This window comes from Gnatocerus cornutus, chromosome 9, assembly GCF_029298725.1.
Source record: "Gnatocerus cornutus isolate USDA-ARS CGAHR chromosome 9, icGnaCorn1.1, whole genome shotgun sequence".
Lineage (NCBI taxonomy): Eukaryota > Metazoa > Arthropoda > Insecta > Coleoptera > Tenebrionidae > Gnatocerus > Gnatocerus cornutus.
Genome location: NC_142241.1, coordinates 5,670,331 through 5,686,185, shown reverse-complemented (window position 1 = coordinate 5,686,185; position 15,855 = coordinate 5,670,331). Strand labels below are relative to the sequence as shown.

Genomic DNA, 15,855 nt, shown 5'->3' with positions numbered 1-15,855 from the left:
AAATATCCAGCAAATCAAAAAAAAATCTCGGAACCGTAATTAGTATTTATTACATTGAAGAAATAATGTTACAACTTAAGTAAACATATCTAATACAACCCATTACTATTCGTCCATTTTATTAATAAAACTTTGTACTAAATCAAGATGACAATTAATAAATTCCTTTTTCACAGGAAGCTCATTACTAGCTAAACTCATCAAACTCACCAGAAAATCATTACGGTCGTCATTATCTAAATTTAAAAAATATGTCTTGATCAAATCCTTCATCTTATCACAATTAAGCTTCACAACGTGATCTTCAATTTGCTTGTGAATATCCTCGGGTTGAAGAGTATCATTTATTGTTCCCCTAACTACTTTAGAAAATCCTTTAATAAAAACTTGAAGCAGATCATCCGACAGTTTCTCCGCAATTTTCAGTAATTTTGGTCGAAGTTTTTGTGAAGTGTCTTTTGTTGAATCTTGCGAAGAATCCAAACTTTGAGTAATTACGTCCTCGAGTTCAGGAACTTCCTTGAGGTTGAGGAGAGTGCTTCTAACTTCACTATCGTCTTTAAAACTAGAATCACAGAATTCCTTAAATGAGACGAGTGCTTCTTCGCGGTTGAAAGGTTCCTGTAAAAACTTTATTAAAATTAGTCGCAATGAGCTGGTTTTTACCTTTTCTTCAGTTGAGTCGCTTGTGAGGTTTTTATCGTTGACTTCATATTCCTCAGAATCTTTGATGAAGACTTTCTTATCGCTGATGGCCGGATCAGAGAAATTCACGCGTTTACGCTAAAAATAATTTCAGTACTGTTTTTTGTGTTAATGTAGAAAAACTCACTTTAGGCGACGGAGCAGACGCCTCCTCCAAGTTTGGAAACTTCCTCTTGAGTATTCCGCTCGTGGGAACTGTTAACGGGCTCGGAATTTCTCTCGAGAATGTAAGAACGTCCAAGTCCTCCCCTTTCTTCATTTTCATCTTCCTCACTTTACCACGTGGTGAAGAGTGTTTGTTTCCAAACCACCTCGGCCCGTCACTGTTAACTTGCACATGAGAGTTCACCATCTTCAGCAGTCGTGCTACTCTCACGTTAGACACTTCACTGGTCGGTTGCTTGGGGGTTTGTACGCTTTCTTCTACACAATTTATCGGAGAAATGTTAGAAGTGTTGTTTAACAATTCTGAAGTTCGATCAGGAGTATCGCAAGTTACAGGTGACCCAGGCAGGTCATCTTTGGTAGCACTCTCCACGGGACTGAGAGTGAGAGTTTCTTGATTTTCTGTGCTAGTAGCTACATTTTCTTTGGAATCTGTGGTAGCTGTGAGAGTCTCAGTTGAGCTGTCGTTAACTTTATTTTCTACTGGACTTGCTTTCGATCTCAGACAGAGGGATAGTGGTGTGAAAACCAACTTATCAAGAGATTGACTGCGCTTTATTCGTCCGGCTCGTACGTTCTGTGACGGCTCAGTCAGCGACAACCTGCGAGTTCTTGAAACCGGTGTCGGAGCTTGTTCGTTTTCTTTTTCTGAGAAGAGGTCGGAACTCATCTTTTCTGTATCATTCTTCTTCAAAACGGCATCTGGCGTGGGTTTTATCATGGTATCAATCTTGCCTTGGATAAAACGACCATTTTTTGTCCTGAGTCTTTTAATGGAAACAGGTTGCTGAGAGCTCTCTATCACGTCCTCGGAGTTTTGAGAAAGCCTCCGATTTGACTTTCTCGTCGCCGATGCGGGTGTCTCATCTATTTTATCGTCTTGATTTTCTTTACTAACGTTAGGAGGGCTCCGCGTAATTAAAATAGTTATAGTTTCGCTTTTAACAGGCGAAGGAACAGCTCTTAGGGACGGACTTCGACTCAACGGAACTTTAGAATCCGCAGTAACGTGGAAGTTGGGGGAAGCTTTTTCTTTCTGATCTTTGAGTGGTTTCTTCCTGCGTTTCTTATTGACATAATCACTACGGGTAAGTCCCATACCCCCACTTTTCTTTTTCTTTCGTTTTCTAGCTTCGCTCTCCGATGGCGATGGAGATGGAGATGTTTCCTGGGCGTTGAATTCGAACACATCCACTGATCTTTTTGGAATTTTATCGGTCTCCGGAAGTGGAAAATATACCGGTTTTGGCACAACAGACTGGGTCTTTGTGTCAATTTTCATTTTTAGTTCATTTTCTTTTGGTTTGTCTGTTTTCTTGGTTTCTGTAACGATTTGATTTTGGTTTCCATCTTGTAAGGACAACAGCGCCGCCTCTTTTGATTTCTCCAAATTTTTATTTTCTTCAATTCTCTTATCAACGCGGGCTAACAGCTCCGTCATGCTCACGTTTGTGTCGGTGTCTTCTCCGTTTGTTTGAGAGGTTGATTGTTTCTCCTTTCGTTTATCTTTCTGTTTCTTTTTGCGTAAAGAAAGTGCGTTTTTAATTTTAAACCCATTTTCAGTGGACTCCACCAAACTGCGATTAGCCTTCACTTTGCCTTCCGGCGTCTCTTTCTTCGTCAAAGCTAACACGAAGTCACTGTGGCGCTTATTAACCTGTCTTTGACTCTTACGAAGTAAAGTCTCTCCAACAGTCTTAGTATCATCCTCACCGTGGTCTCCATTCGTCACCGCGTTTTCCTCCTCTTTCAAACTGTTTTGTTTACTGCTCAATAAAGCGTCTAGCTCTTTAATAAGAGAAGACATACTCTCCGTTTTTTTGGGGGAGATTCGTGGACTTTTGCGGGAGGGACTTTCGGGACATTTCTTTTCAGGACTTTTAACTTTTAGCTTTGACGGACTGCCATTTATTTCAGTGTTAACTTGTGTTTCTCGCAGGATTGGTGTTTCTTGGAATAGATCTTCAGGAGGTACCTTCTGAACCGGCTCAAGCGGGATTTCAAACATTTCATTTAAATCGGAGCAGACGAGCGGGACCGTCTCAGTATCAGCGATATATTCGTGGTCTTGTAATTTAGGAATTTTACTTTTACTTTCGTCGTCCTGCTCATTTCTTTTTCTTTTCTTCGGCAAGGATTTCTCTTCTTTTGGAGATTTGGCTTCTGCTTCCTTCTTTTTTTCCAAGCTCGTGAAAAAGTCCTGACTTTGGCTCTGAGTAAGATCGTTGTACAAAGCGGGAATGTCTTCTCTTCGCTTCCTGAACATCTCCAGTTGGCGTTCGCTAAGATTCTCAATACTTATCTTAACTTCGGTATCGATTTTAACGAAATCTGAGGAGTTGTCTGGAGTTTGAATTACTTCCTTCTTTTTTATCAAATTCTTCTTACTTCGAGTTGTCGCGGGACTACTTTTCGCAGATAATGGCGATAACTTTGGTCCAGTTAATCGTTTTGATTTCGACAAATTTGCCATGTTCAAAAGGCGATGAGATCTCGACGGCGTCGTTGGTTCCGGTTCATTCTTCCCACTTTCCAACACCTCGATTAACTTTCTGGTGTAACTAACTACTTGGATGTCTTCACTTAACATCACGCCTTCCAAAAAAGACATTAATCTTTTAGAAAATTTTGCGAGGTTTATCGGACTACTGTTTTTCAGTCGGTCGGGTAGTTCTTTTAATATTCGGAAATCCTGCACAAAAAATATTAGCAAATGTTGAGATGGGGTGGAATTGTACCTTATGTACTGTGACAAGCCGTTCCAAGCAGACGCAGATTTTGTCTAAAGCTTCGTCGTTATTGCCGATCTTGTAAAAATGTTGATTTTGATTGCAGTAGTTTAAAACAAGTGATCCAACTTTGTTTACATCCAGATCTGATAAGTTCGGGAGACTGAGAACCAGTTCATTTAACCGCATGAACTTGTAAACTAAAAACCAGTTTTTAGAATTCTATCTAATAGCAGACTATTATTACCAAAGTCCTTGCTAGGGCTGATTTCCCGCGCCGAAACCAATGCCAAAAATTCAACAATATTAGAACTAAGCAGCGGATTTTCAAGGAACAATTTTTCGAGTTCATTCAAAACATTAATTTTGAAAGCATCTGTTTTGCATTCAGACGAATAGATCTTGTTCCATTTAGATTTGACGGCCTATAATTGAAGTGTAATTCGTGAATAAAAAAAAACTTATATTACCTCAGCATCAGTGAAACTACGGTAATGACGAACGGGCCAAATTAAAGTTGAAAGGTTGTCTGGTAAGATTGTAATTTTACATTTGAGCCAGATTTCACACAAGATGGAATTGACAATTTTCATGTTGGTCTTGAAAGAATTGCAGGCCGTTTTATCAAAGTTTGAACCATTTGGAGGGTCAAAACAAGAAACGACGAATGGTTTGATATTGTTTAGATTCAGGGAGCTAAAAATGAGTGTTACTACAATATTGTTGCGAGTTTTTTGTACCTGAAATCAGTGAGATGGTTTAAAACGTATAAAGAAACATCAAAAATCGTTTCTTTAAAGTGGGGTGCCATTTCATTTGGTATTATCAAATTCACCATATTGGCCAAAACAATATGTAAAGTGTCCTTGGAGCGCGATTTCTGGCAACAAAAAAGATGTATAAATTGTACCCCATTCAGCGATTTTTACCTCTAATAACTTTTTTAATGCGTTGTTAATTTGATTACGACATGTCTTTTTTACGTCATCATCGCTGTTATCAATAAATTGTAGGATAGACCGCCAAAGGCACTTTATGATCTAAAAAACTGCATTAGATACGTAAAAAAGTTGAACAGCCTTACAATATTATTTTTTTGAGTATCCTGGCTCCATTCATTCAATAGAATGTAACACTCGACCACCGACTGGATTAAAATTTCCGCAAAATTCGGGAAGTTGTTATTGGTAATGAAAGGTTTGCATAAATGTAAATCATCATTAGCTAAGCAGTTTTCGCCGTTCTCGTGTGAATGACCTGTAATACATTAATACGTAAAACGAGATTGTACTAGTGTGAATTTTACCAAGAATTTCAAGCAACACTCTGGTGCTCTTGTTGCAAACTTCTGGAACACTTCTCCCTTGTTTCATTTTTTCGTCATTCTTCTCATCAAAAGGGCCGAAACAAAACTCAAGAAATTCCTTCAAACACAACGTCGCCTTATCTTGTAGTTTTTCTAATAAATAGACAAAAGTATCACATCTTTTCATAATAACAACGGGCATTCTTGAAAACTTTGCCTTCATGGGAGTCATTAAGAGTTTGATTTGTTTAGCACTGCACATGTGTTCCATGTTTAAACTACTGTTGTTTATGAGCTCAATCCAACAATCATAAGCTTTTAATCTCTGGTCTATTGAAGTAGAGTTACGAAAAGCCACTTCTACTACTCGTAAGAGTTTATTTGCGAGGCTCATCTTTGTATGTATCTTGTAACTACAGAATTTGATTAAAAATATCCAGAGGTTGTCCCACTTGTGGTAATTATTATCTCTAAGCTCACCAATCAGTGGTATGTATCTACAATGATAAATTAGCAAAATTAAAGACCTCCCTGCGAAACTCACGTGTCTTCTATCGAACTGATTAAATCATCTTGTTCTTTAGTACTTAAGATAAGAATATTAACAAACTGAACAAGGTGTAACCCAACTTCAGTAGTTCTGTCTCGTAAACTATCATCCACATTTTTGCTGAATATTTGTGGTAGTAATTTGGTTGCAACTAGTTTAATACAAGCATCTTTCGACAATTCCTCACTAATACTTTCAATCATAGTCTTTACCTACAGGCGAAACAGATATTTACTGTTATTACAACACCGTTAGTACACAAACCTCTAAAAACTTGTCCTTGCTCCCAGTAAGCTCTTTCGCTGGATCAAACACACCACTTTCTATTTGTTCCATGATTCTTTTCATTATAACAAAATAGGAAAACGGACAATAAAAAAATAGCTCAAACTTTTTGGGTACAATTATTTACAACAGCGTCTCAACAGTGTCAAACGCGGGAATTTTCTGTCATTATCCCGTCATTGAAAAAATTTGGTTGGCAGCTATGACATCTGTGAGTTTGCTACATTTTAAAAAACACAAACACATGGAATTGAAAGGAAGTTTCAAAAGTTGAGCCGCGAAGTTAATTATTTACTAGGCAGACGCAGCTAATGACTAATGACTTAAATTATTTATAAATTGATTAGTAAGATTCTCTTACCAACTTAATGACGTAAAGATTTTTATCGTAACAGTGACAGTAAAATCACATCTGACATATGACAGCAGTCTGACAGTTTTTGGATAAATAAACATGGCTATGGCGGACATTGCAAATGAGCTGAGTAAGTGTTGTGAATGAATAAGTTTTTTTGGAATATAATACTCGTATTATCTGAGAAGTTTCCATATTACATAAACATAGGTCAGGTTTTTATTTTAAATTTTTATGACTCATTTTATTTCAGTGCTCTTGGAGCGAGTGTTCCTTCGATTGGGTTCTGCAGAAACGGACGAGCAGCTACAAAATCTTTTAGCCAAATTTTTGACACCTGTCCTTCTAAAACTTGCTTCACCAGAAGAAGCAGTGCGGAAAAAGGTAATCACAATGACTCTTCAGTTTATAGATAATCATTGAATTTTCAAGGTTATGGAACTGCTTATTCATGTGAATAAGAGAGTAAAGACTCGACCCCAAATTCAGCTCCCCATTGAGGCTCTTTTAATGCAGTATCAGGATCCAGCAGCCACCTCTTTTGTTACAGTAAGTCATTAGGTTTTGTGGAATTAAAACTGATTACATTTTGCAGAATTTCACTATAATCTACATTAAATTGGGATTTCCTAGATTGTCCCTTGAGAAACAAGCAGAACTAGTGCCAATTGTATTAAATTCTTTGGAACAAAAACCTGCTGCTCATTTAGACAGTATTTTGTTGATGGTCATCCCAGTTTTAGGTAAAGTGAAGATGCCTACTGAGCCTGAGAAAGTCACTTCTTTGTATGGTTTGAATGAGAAACCCCAAATTGCGAAACACTTGCTTGATATGTTATTGGATATGTTGTTGTTACCTTATGGGTATTGATTTTTCCCACACTTTGAGGTTTTTAGTTACTTGTGGGTTTTAGGGCTTTATCACCTCAAACGCCAGAGCCAGAGCAAAGAGGGGGCAATAATATCAGTCTTCCTGTACCCCCATGTATGAGTCAACATTCATTTAAAAGGATCACTCTGAATAATCCTTTGAAACCAGAAGAACTTGAGGAGGTAAACTTAAAATTTTATTTAATTTTAACATTTTCACGTTTAAATTTAGATAAAATTGGGCATTGTTCGCTTCCTCGCTCACGGCGTGTTTAAAGACGAAGATATCCTCATCCACCTCGTGGTCGCAGCCTCCGACACTCGTTTTAGTGTAGCTAATTTAGCAGACATGGAACTGAAAAAAGTCGTCGGGTAAACGATCACTTCCTTATCGTCCAATTGTTAGTATTCTTTTTCAGATCCGTGGATTGGGGTTCTGTAACCGTCATAATGCCTCTGTTTACAATGTTCTTAGGCACACAATCAAAGAACGTCAAACCGGATCAAATCAAATCCCCTGCGAGTACTAGAATCCGACTAAAACTCTTAACTTATTTGTGTCGAATCACAGGAAAAGCCTTTGCTTTTCCGTCTTCAATTCAAGTGATTTTTGATTCTCTGTATGGTACTAATACCAATACCAGACTTAAGACGTTGGCTTTGAATTTTACCATGAATCTCGTTAGATAGTGAGTCAAATAATTGCAACTATCAAAATATAATTTTTGTGATTTAGTGCTGACGAGGGTCCGTTAAGTAAAGTAGCACCAGTTCTCCTCTCAGGTCTTCAAAAACTGATCAATGAAGGTGAAGATGCGCATCAAGGGCAAGCGTACGTTTTGATAGGGACTCTTGCGCAAAGGTTCCCCAAGATTGTTTACCACGACATTAACCTGTTGGAGACGTTCTTTAAGAATCTGGAAACTGCAAACCCCGACTTGAAGTTACAGATTCGAGAGGGCCTCTTAAATTTGATCCTAGCTTATAAATACGATGTTTGCTTAGAAGAGTCAGATAAAGACGGCCGGTTGAACATTCTTTTCGCTCTTATTAAATTTAGAATGACTTCTGAAGAACCGATGGTGAGGTTTACTGCTGTTAGGACGTTAGCGACGATTTTTCCACCAGTGCACGTGCCTTCGAAGTACTTATTGCTGTTGCTAACGGGAGACAGGTGAGAAAAAGAATGCAGTTGTTAACGTTCTTAATTTATTTTGCAGCAAGGATGATGTTTCTGCTGAAGCCTTTAAGGCTCTGTATGGTACTTCGCGCAAAACTGACATTGATCTGTCTAAAAAGAACAAAATTGTTACTCCTCAGTTCTCTGAAATTGTGACTTATGTATACAACGAATCCGAAATTTTGATGAAAGATAGCTCCAAACGGTTTACTATAGGTAACCATGCGTTACCTTTTGATCTACGCACTTTTACTGAGGTTGCTGGGCTTCCAGTACTTAACTTTTACTCACTTTTGTTTTTATTAGATACTTCTATACTTGAGGTTGTGTTTGATTAGAAATCTAGATGTCCCACTTACCAGGGACATACTAAACCACCCTTGTGAACATACCCCGCTCATCGCAAAATATCTCCAAAGTCTGTTTGATGTTGCCAAATCCATCGAAAGCAATCTACTCCTCCAGTACGTGTCTTTAGTAAGACAGTTACTTATAGCTAGTCCTTGTAAGTGTTTTCAACTTCACTCACTTTGCAATAACTTGATTTTCAGCGATAGAGCCGCTAAGCTGCATGGTTGAAATCATAGGCTGTGTTCCTCAGTTAAAAATTTTCGTTTCCAAAGACAGTAATTGGATTCGTGATCAATTGAACTCCACCAAAGAAGAAGTTCGCGATTACGCTTCTATTCTTTATAGTCTTGTACTGACCACGTCGGAAGACTTTGACGGTGCCATAAACTACTTGTATAAACAAACAGATAGTAAGAATTTAGAGGCTCAACACGGTGCCATCCTAGGCATTGGTACATGTCTTGAGTGTAAGATGCTGGTGGGATCTGGTGTGTCCCGCGAGCTGCACAAAAAAGCAGTCGTAACATTGGCTGCACTTTTAAAGCAACAAAATCCACTGCTGGTCGGTGGAGCGTGCACCAGTATCGGGCTTTTGGGTCGTCGATGTGCGTTACCTTTAGATAATGGTAAGCCTAAAGAGATTGGAAGTCCAGATGCCAAACGTCCTGCTAACGACATTATTACGAAAATGGACATTGTGCACCGTTTGATGGACGTAATGAACAACACCAAACTCTCTGCTAAAGTTCGGGAGAAAGCTGCGAAAGCTTTGGGGTTGTTGTGCGTTGGGGAGAAGTTCCCTCACACCAAGGAGGTTATTCAGGGATTTTTAAACACAGCCAAAGACACCAAAGACGTGGAGGTACATTTCACGATTGGAGAGTCACTGGTGATGTGTTGCCAAAGCATTTGGTCACCGGAAGCTCGAAATCCATGGACGACTTTACCCCAGAATCACGTTCCTAATAGTAGTGAACCGATGATGGACGATAACTTGGATTGTTTACTTGATGAGTTACTTAAGCTAGCCAATCAGCCGCATCCGAACTCTAAACAGGCTTCTTGCATTTGGTTACTGGCGGTGTTGAAAGGCTGTGGTGAACGCGAACCTATTAGTAAAAGGCTCCAGTTGTTACAAAACACGTTTATGGACTTGCTGTGCCAGAACAACGGTGAGTTTGAGAAAAACTGCGATAAAAGTGGTAATTTTCGCGTTTTAGATATTGTTCAAGACGCTGCTTCTAAGGGTTTGTGTGTCGTCTATGACACTTACAAATCTGAAGAGCTGCTGGCAGCTTTAGTGAAGCAGTTGACCTCAGGAACGAGACAAGTGTCGCAAGTTACGAGTGATACTAAATTGTTTGAGGAAGGTCAATTGGGGGCTGCGCCCACAGGGTTGGTACTCATACCGATTTTTTTTTTTCTAATTAATTGTTTAAAGGGGCAACCTGACCACTTATAAAGAGCTCTGTTCGTTGGCTTCCGATTTAAACAAGCCTGACTTGATATACCAGTTCATGCATCTAGCGAACCATAATGCTATCTGGAATTCCAAGAAAGGGGCTGCCTTTGGTTTTTCGTCAATTGCCGAACGGTGTGGGGAGGATCTAAAAGCGCACCTTCCTCTGATTATTCCGAAATTGTACAGATATCAGTTTGATCCCACCCCGAATATCCAAGCTTCTATGCATAATATTTGGAGGGTTTTGGTGACGGAACCCCAAAAAACGGTACCTACAACTGTTATCAAATCAAATATTTATTTTTTTCTTCTAGCTCGATCAATATTACGATCAAATTCTCGCCGATCTTTTAGAAAATATAAATTCAAACCAATACAGAGTCCGCCAGTCTTGTTGTCTTGCCCTCCAAGACTTCCTGAAAGGTTCCGGTAATAGATCTATCCATGACTGTGTTAATTCAATGGACGAGTTGTGGACAAAACTGTTTCGTGTCATGGATGATCACCACGAAGCGACTCGGATTACAGCGACTAAAACAGCGCGAGTTCTCAGTAAAGTAAGAGAATCGCCGCGTTTTCTATCAAAATTTCCAATTTTTGTGCCCGTAGTTGTGTATCAGAGGTTGCGACATCAGTCAGGGTAAAGCTGGGGTGAAAATGGTAGAAGCAATTCTCCCACCTTTATTAAACAACGGAATAATAAACACAGTAGCGGAAACTCGATTGATAAGTCTTCAGACGATCTCAGAGTTGGTGGGCTCTGCGGGGGCCCAATTAAAACCGTTTTTACCGAAGTTAATCCCGGCTTTGTTACAAGCAACGGGAGAACTAGAATCGACGAAATTGTCGTACTTGAGTACCATGTTGGGGGCGCAGAGCCAAGCTCAGGAAGCGGTGGATAGCGCGAGGGCTTCTTTCGCAAAGTCGCATTTTACCACAGAGACAGTGTCGAAAGTAAGAGCGAAATGTTGTTTTTGTAAGAAGTAACACGCGTGTTTAGAGTTTGCAGTACGCTGACGCTTCGATTTTGGAGGAATTGATACCAAAGATCATCGAGTTATTGAAAGGGTCTGTTGGTTTAGGGACGAGGATTGCATGCACCCATTTCGTTACTCTCTTGGTGGTACAAATGGGACAAGACGTGCAACCTTATACAGGTAAATTATTAGCGGCCCTCGTCAACGGGCTGACGGACAGGAACGCCGCCATCCGCAAACACTACGCGTCTGCAATAGGCCATCTGGTGTCCACCGCGAAGGAATCAAGTTTGGAGAAATTGTTTGCTAAGTTACAGCACTGGTATTTCGAACGAGAAGGTAATTACCGATAGAAATTCCATCAGTTCTCTTCATAGGTATTTGTAGATGATTCCATCAGATCAGCCTGCGCGCATACCATTCAATCCATCGGCATACATAATCAGGAAGTGTTAAAATCGCACTCTGAGGTCATCCTCCCGCTTGTTTTCTTCGCTATGCATTGCGAGAAGACCCCAGAAACTGAAAATACGCTTGAAGTGTGGACCGAAATCTGGTCCGAACATAGTCCAGGCACCGAAACGGGGATTAGACATAACATTGAAGTAATCTGTAATACTTTAAAAACAGCTCTTGAATCACCATCGTGGACCATGAAAGCTCAGGTCTGTTGTAAAAATCGTTGTAATTTATTAATGTAATTGTTTGAATCAGGCTGCGAGTGCTGTTTCAACAGTTGCAAGCAAATTAGGTACGACAATGGATGCCAAGCATAGAAATGCTTTAATAAATATCTTAATAAATGGCTTGTCTGGACGGACGTGGAATGGAAAAGATAAATTGTTAAAGGCTCTCGCGAGTATTTGTGCAAATTGCAAGTAAGTGGGACTTGGGTGTGCCGCAGCGGGAGGAGTCACGACTTTATTATCATTAGTTTTCATTAGTTTTGGGATTAAATTTCCGTCACAGAATGTGAAGGTAGCATTGTCGTGATTTCGCTGTAACTCAAAACTGAGAACGACGTTCTAATTTTACTTTCAGAGACGCCATTAAAGAAGACGAAACTGTCAACACCAACCTAATCATAGACGTCGTGCTCAAAGAGAGCCGAAAGGACGAAATCGGGTATAAAATCAACGCTTTAGAAGCTTTAGGTAACATTTTATCGGCCCTCGAAGTGGACAAGTTCGACGAAGTCTATAGCATAATCCAGTCGATTCTCGTTGATGACGCCACCGCGACAAAGGAAGAGGACGAAGACTCCTCCTCTGAAGAAATCGCCAAGAAACGCGAAAACAGCATTAAGCTAAAGGAAATGGCTTACGAAACTTTGGGTAAAACATGGCCTGAAAAAAGCAAAGAAACGCAGAATAAATATGGAGAAATGTTCGTGGAACATTGCGTCAAGTGTTTACCGTGTATTACACGGTCGGTACAAGTCAGCGTTGTTTCCGCACTATACAATTACGTGGATAAACTTATTCTACTTAATGAAGGTCCGGATGAAAAAGAAGCGAAACGTCTGGGGAAAATTGTCGATAATATTCTTATAGCGATACGATACGCGCTTGGAATTTCCAAACATACCCGACTGAGGAAAGAGGCGTTGAACGTTGTTTTTTGTATGGGTAAAAAACTGAAAGAAAGAAAGTTAGATGAAGACTTCAAGAAGTTGCGTGACATGTTTGAAGACGCCTTGGTTGACGTTTCAGGGGACACGCAACCCGAAATTAAATCAAGACTAACAGATATTAAGAACCTTCTAAAGACCAACTAATTATTAAGTTTGTAAACTTCTACAATAAATGATCACTTTGATAATTATTGTTTTATTGTCGGAAGAAAGTGAAATTGTGTCCTTAACAGGAAGACTTTCTTCAACCAATTTGGATTGTCCACCTACTAATAATTCGTTATTTAATTGGTGCAACTTTCTTATATCTTCGTTATCGGGTAATTGCGGTGAACTTGATCATGACAAAGTGCTTGCTATTGAAAAGATAACATGAAGAGAAAGCATGCTTTCAAGCCGTAAACTTCATTTTTTTGATGGCGGTGGCAGGGCACTCAAAATTCCCTTTCTGTTAGAGACAGTATCGATATCAAATTTTTTGAACTAGGAGCCGAGAGAAAAGGTAATAAAAACTAGAGGATTTCACTTCGGCTACTTTTAGGCAAAGTGTAAATCGCTGCAGGTGTCCAGACTGCATTATTACTTTCACATTTGGAAATGAACGAAAGTCGCGAAAATGTTCTGAAAAATCGCTGCTATGGTTACGTAAACCACCGAAGATTTTTTATGAACCAAGAACAAGTGGGAATTAGGGCAGTGTGATGAAAAATGAAAGTAGTTCACGGTTAAGAATTATTTTTCTTGGTTTTCAACAAAAAATACTTACGTATGTGGTTTCTGTATTGGTAATAATGCGCAAGAGATTTGTTTTTTGTGACGCTTTGTTCAGGATTCTACCGTCAGTGGAAACAAATCTCTGGTGTCAAAAAACAAATTTATCTGTACCGAAACTGTCGGTAAAGTAAAACTGATCTATATTTATAGCTCGTTATTATTTGGTTCATAACAATAAAGCTCCCTTTGGTGAGATAATTTCGGATTTATAGTGTTTGGTATCAGAAGTAACAACCGAGAGCTGAGTCGTTATAAAAACATATTGATAACAGCATCAATAAATAAACGCAAGAAACGGTCTCACCTCCGCTGCAACGACTATTACGAGACCAGCAACGACCATTTATACTTTTAAAGCACTTCATTAATTAAGTTTTTAACGCCTCGTCTGGTTTAATTTAATTAAGTAATGGAACACTTTTCAAACACGAGGAATTTTATGTTTTTGCACAATAAGTAAGCTTACAGAGACCGTTTTACCGTTTTAGCATTCACGATGAATGACGATCCAACATTTATCAAAAATTCGATTTACATTTTTATAAAGGTAATTACATACGACACGATTGAAAGTTTCGTGGTTGCCGCCAATGTAATTTATTGTGGACAGATGTGAAATGCGTCGACCAAATTGCATTAGATGTTTGAAAAATTCTTTCACCTGCGCGTTGCAAGTGAATGTAAGGTAACTGCACGCCAGTGATACTGATAAATATGCACTTTTACTAATTTCCATAAAGCCTTGGTTTTTGCAGCCATTACAAGGCTCGAGATTGTTTCAGATCTAAAGCAATATTGTTAATTTCTTTGATGTTACACATGTAATCCAACGTGTTTCACTTTCCACCTGAGGCAATCTTCAATATTGTTCTCATCGGTCCCCACATTATCCAACCGTGGCGATGAGACAATAAAGATAAATTATAAAAACGTTGCATAATTATTCTTTTACTGTTAGAATTACGTGAGATGAGGCCATTGTTCTGGCCCAATTACCGACTTTTTAACGCACCTAAAAATTATCTAACAATTTTAATTTTCCAAGGCGTGCAAGATGTTGACCTTGATGCATTGAGTAGCCGCTGGAATATTTACAAGAATGCGTAATCGGTTTATCAAGTGTTAATTTTTAACCAGATTCCCTTTGGTGTCTACAATAAATTTAAATTTTTGTGTGAATCTCTGAAGCGGTGGTCCTGAGAGAGAAGATAAAAAATTTATCGTTTGTCTGAAGGGTTTTTGCTTCGCTTGAAAGCACATTCTTCAAGTTCGTAGAACTTTACTGCTAAACTTATTTAAATTAAATACCTAAGTTAGTGGGGAAATGCGGAAATGTGAAATTTTGTCCAATTTATTTCGAGCCACACAATGACATGGAGATTATTAAACTTTGAAGATATAACGGTCCAAGAAATGTGGTTACGAAAAATGTGACCTCTGCTTTAAATCACAATAATTTTGGCGTGACAACGCATAGGTAAGTACAGCAGGGAGGAAATGTGAACTGTTACGTAACTGTTAACTGTATATTTAAGAATTTACGAGAGTTTACATGCATAATTGGGGCTAATTTTGTCCAGCATAACATTAAAATTTGCGGCTATTAAAGAATTGGGTTTAATAAATTAATTTTAATGATGTGATTTGAAAGGGGAAGGAAGTTGGACATTTACGCGGCAATCGTGACCAAATTGAACCCACTCTAATGACTAAATTTGCAAATATTTTTAAATATTGACAGGTTTATGTCTGTGGCGCATCCACCATTTTTGGTATAGGCCAGAAATGGCATTATCTCATTTATTTAAGTGGATTCGAATTTATTTTTTGAATTTTCCTAGGACAATAAATAACTATCTTGGAAGCAATTGGAATTTCGACGAGCTGCCAAAGTGCAAAAAGTTCTACATTTTTAAGATTTTTTCTCATGTAATGGAAAAACTAAATACAGATTTGAAATCAGCTCTAAAAGATCTACTGGAAACGCTCTTCATTTTTTAGCTCAAAACTGCTATAAACTAGAGATATTGTCTCGCACTTTTCATGCTCATTTACGATCTAACATAAGAGATCTAGGCTTCATCCAGCCATCAAACAATAAACCAAATTTTGAGGTCACTGTTCTATGACATCTTGCCTTATCGGCCCATATCAAAGTAAACCGTGCGAAAATCCAAACTTTGCCGATCTCACTTACACACAAAGAATTACATTATTTTTACAAATTCAAACTATCTGGCAGTTTCACATTGTTAGCGCCAAAGTTATTGTATTTATATGTGAAATATTGGTCAATATTGTGATGTTAATTACGGTTTTAAACTCGCAGACTATTACTCAAGAAAAATGGCTAAAATGTGATCACTTTACGACAGTCTAAAGTTGGTGGTAAAAACGTAACTGAATTTTACGAGGTATTAAATATTATGGTTGTCTGGTACTAAAAAGTCACTAGATGGATTCTTACTTAACGTAGAAAATTGAATCTTGCATACAACCAGACTTTGATTTAG

The 15,855-nt window shown here is 38.6% G+C and overlaps 2 protein-coding genes across 3 annotated transcripts; one reads left to right on the top strand and one right to left on the bottom strand.

Annotated features, from left to right (window-relative positions):
- Positions 1 to 53: 53 nt before the first annotated feature.
- On the bottom strand, positions 54 to 6,067 carry LOC148168132 (uncharacterized). 2 transcript variants are annotated; one of them, XM_088045902.1, is made up of 12 exons: positions 5,720 to 6,007; positions 5,450 to 5,667; positions 4,906 to 5,402; positions 4,684 to 4,856; positions 4,529 to 4,639; positions 4,340 to 4,479; positions 4,070 to 4,295; positions 3,847 to 4,024; positions 3,609 to 3,799; positions 833 to 3,562; positions 667 to 783; positions 55 to 621 (listed from the first exon to the last, which is right to left on the bottom strand). In XM_088045902.1, the coding sequence occupies exons 1-12, from the start codon at positions 5,801 to 5,803 to the stop codon at positions 106 to 108; spliced, it is 5,181 nt and encodes a 1,726-aa protein (XP_087902028.1). In that variant the 5' UTR covers positions 5,804 to 6,007; the 3' UTR covers positions 55 to 105. The 2 variants fall into 2 exon arrangements, with proteins under 2 accessions (XP_087902027.1, XP_087902028.1); XM_088045901.1 differs by having other exon boundaries at positions 54 to 783; positions 5,720 to 6,067.
- Positions 6,068 to 6,112: 45 nt separating this feature from the next.
- LOC148168131 (proteasome adapter and scaffold protein ECM29) lies at positions 6,113 to 12,756 on the top strand. Its single transcript, XM_088045900.1, has 19 exons — positions 6,113 to 6,225; positions 6,349 to 6,479; positions 6,528 to 6,644; positions 6,691 to 6,959; positions 7,010 to 7,148; positions 7,198 to 7,337; positions 7,385 to 7,654; positions 7,702 to 8,139; positions 8,186 to 8,402; positions 8,452 to 8,650; positions 8,697 to 9,668; positions 9,717 to 9,891; positions 9,938 to 10,226; positions 10,273 to 10,515; positions 10,568 to 10,912; positions 10,959 to 11,274; positions 11,323 to 11,600; positions 11,650 to 11,813; positions 11,977 to 12,756. Exons 1-19 carry the CDS (start codon positions 6,195 to 6,197, stop codon positions 12,710 to 12,712), a joined length of 5,469 nt encoding a protein of 1,822 aa, XP_087902026.1. The 5' UTR covers positions 6,113 to 6,194; the 3' UTR covers positions 12,713 to 12,756.
- The last annotated feature ends 3,099 nt before the right edge of the window (positions 12,757 to 15,855 follow it).

Bases quoted from the DNA above. Each gene is read 5' to 3' on its own strand.
- LOC148168131 (XM_088045900.1), top strand. From the start codon at position 6,195: ATGGCTATGGCGGACATTGCAAATGAGCTGA. The intron at 6,960-7,009 runs GTATTGATTTTT...TGTGGGTTTTAG, and splicing joins ATGTTGTTGTTACCTTATGG to GGCTTTATCACCTCAAACGC. The intron at 11,601-11,649 runs GTCTGTTGTAAA...TGTTTGAATCAG, and splicing joins CGTGGACCATGAAAGCTCAG to GCTGCGAGTGCTGTTTCAAC.
- LOC148168132 (XM_088045901.1), bottom strand. From the start codon at position 5,803: ATGAAAAGAATCATGGAACAAATAGAAAGTGGTGTGTTTGATCCAGCG. The intron at 5,403-5,449 runs GTGAGTTTCGCA...TTATCATTGTAG, and splicing joins ATCAGTTCGATAGAAGACAC to ATACATACCACTGATTGGTG. The intron at 3,563-3,608 runs GTACAATTCCAC...TTTTTTGTGCAG, and splicing joins GGCTTGTCACAGTACATAAG to GATTTCCGAATATTAAAAGA.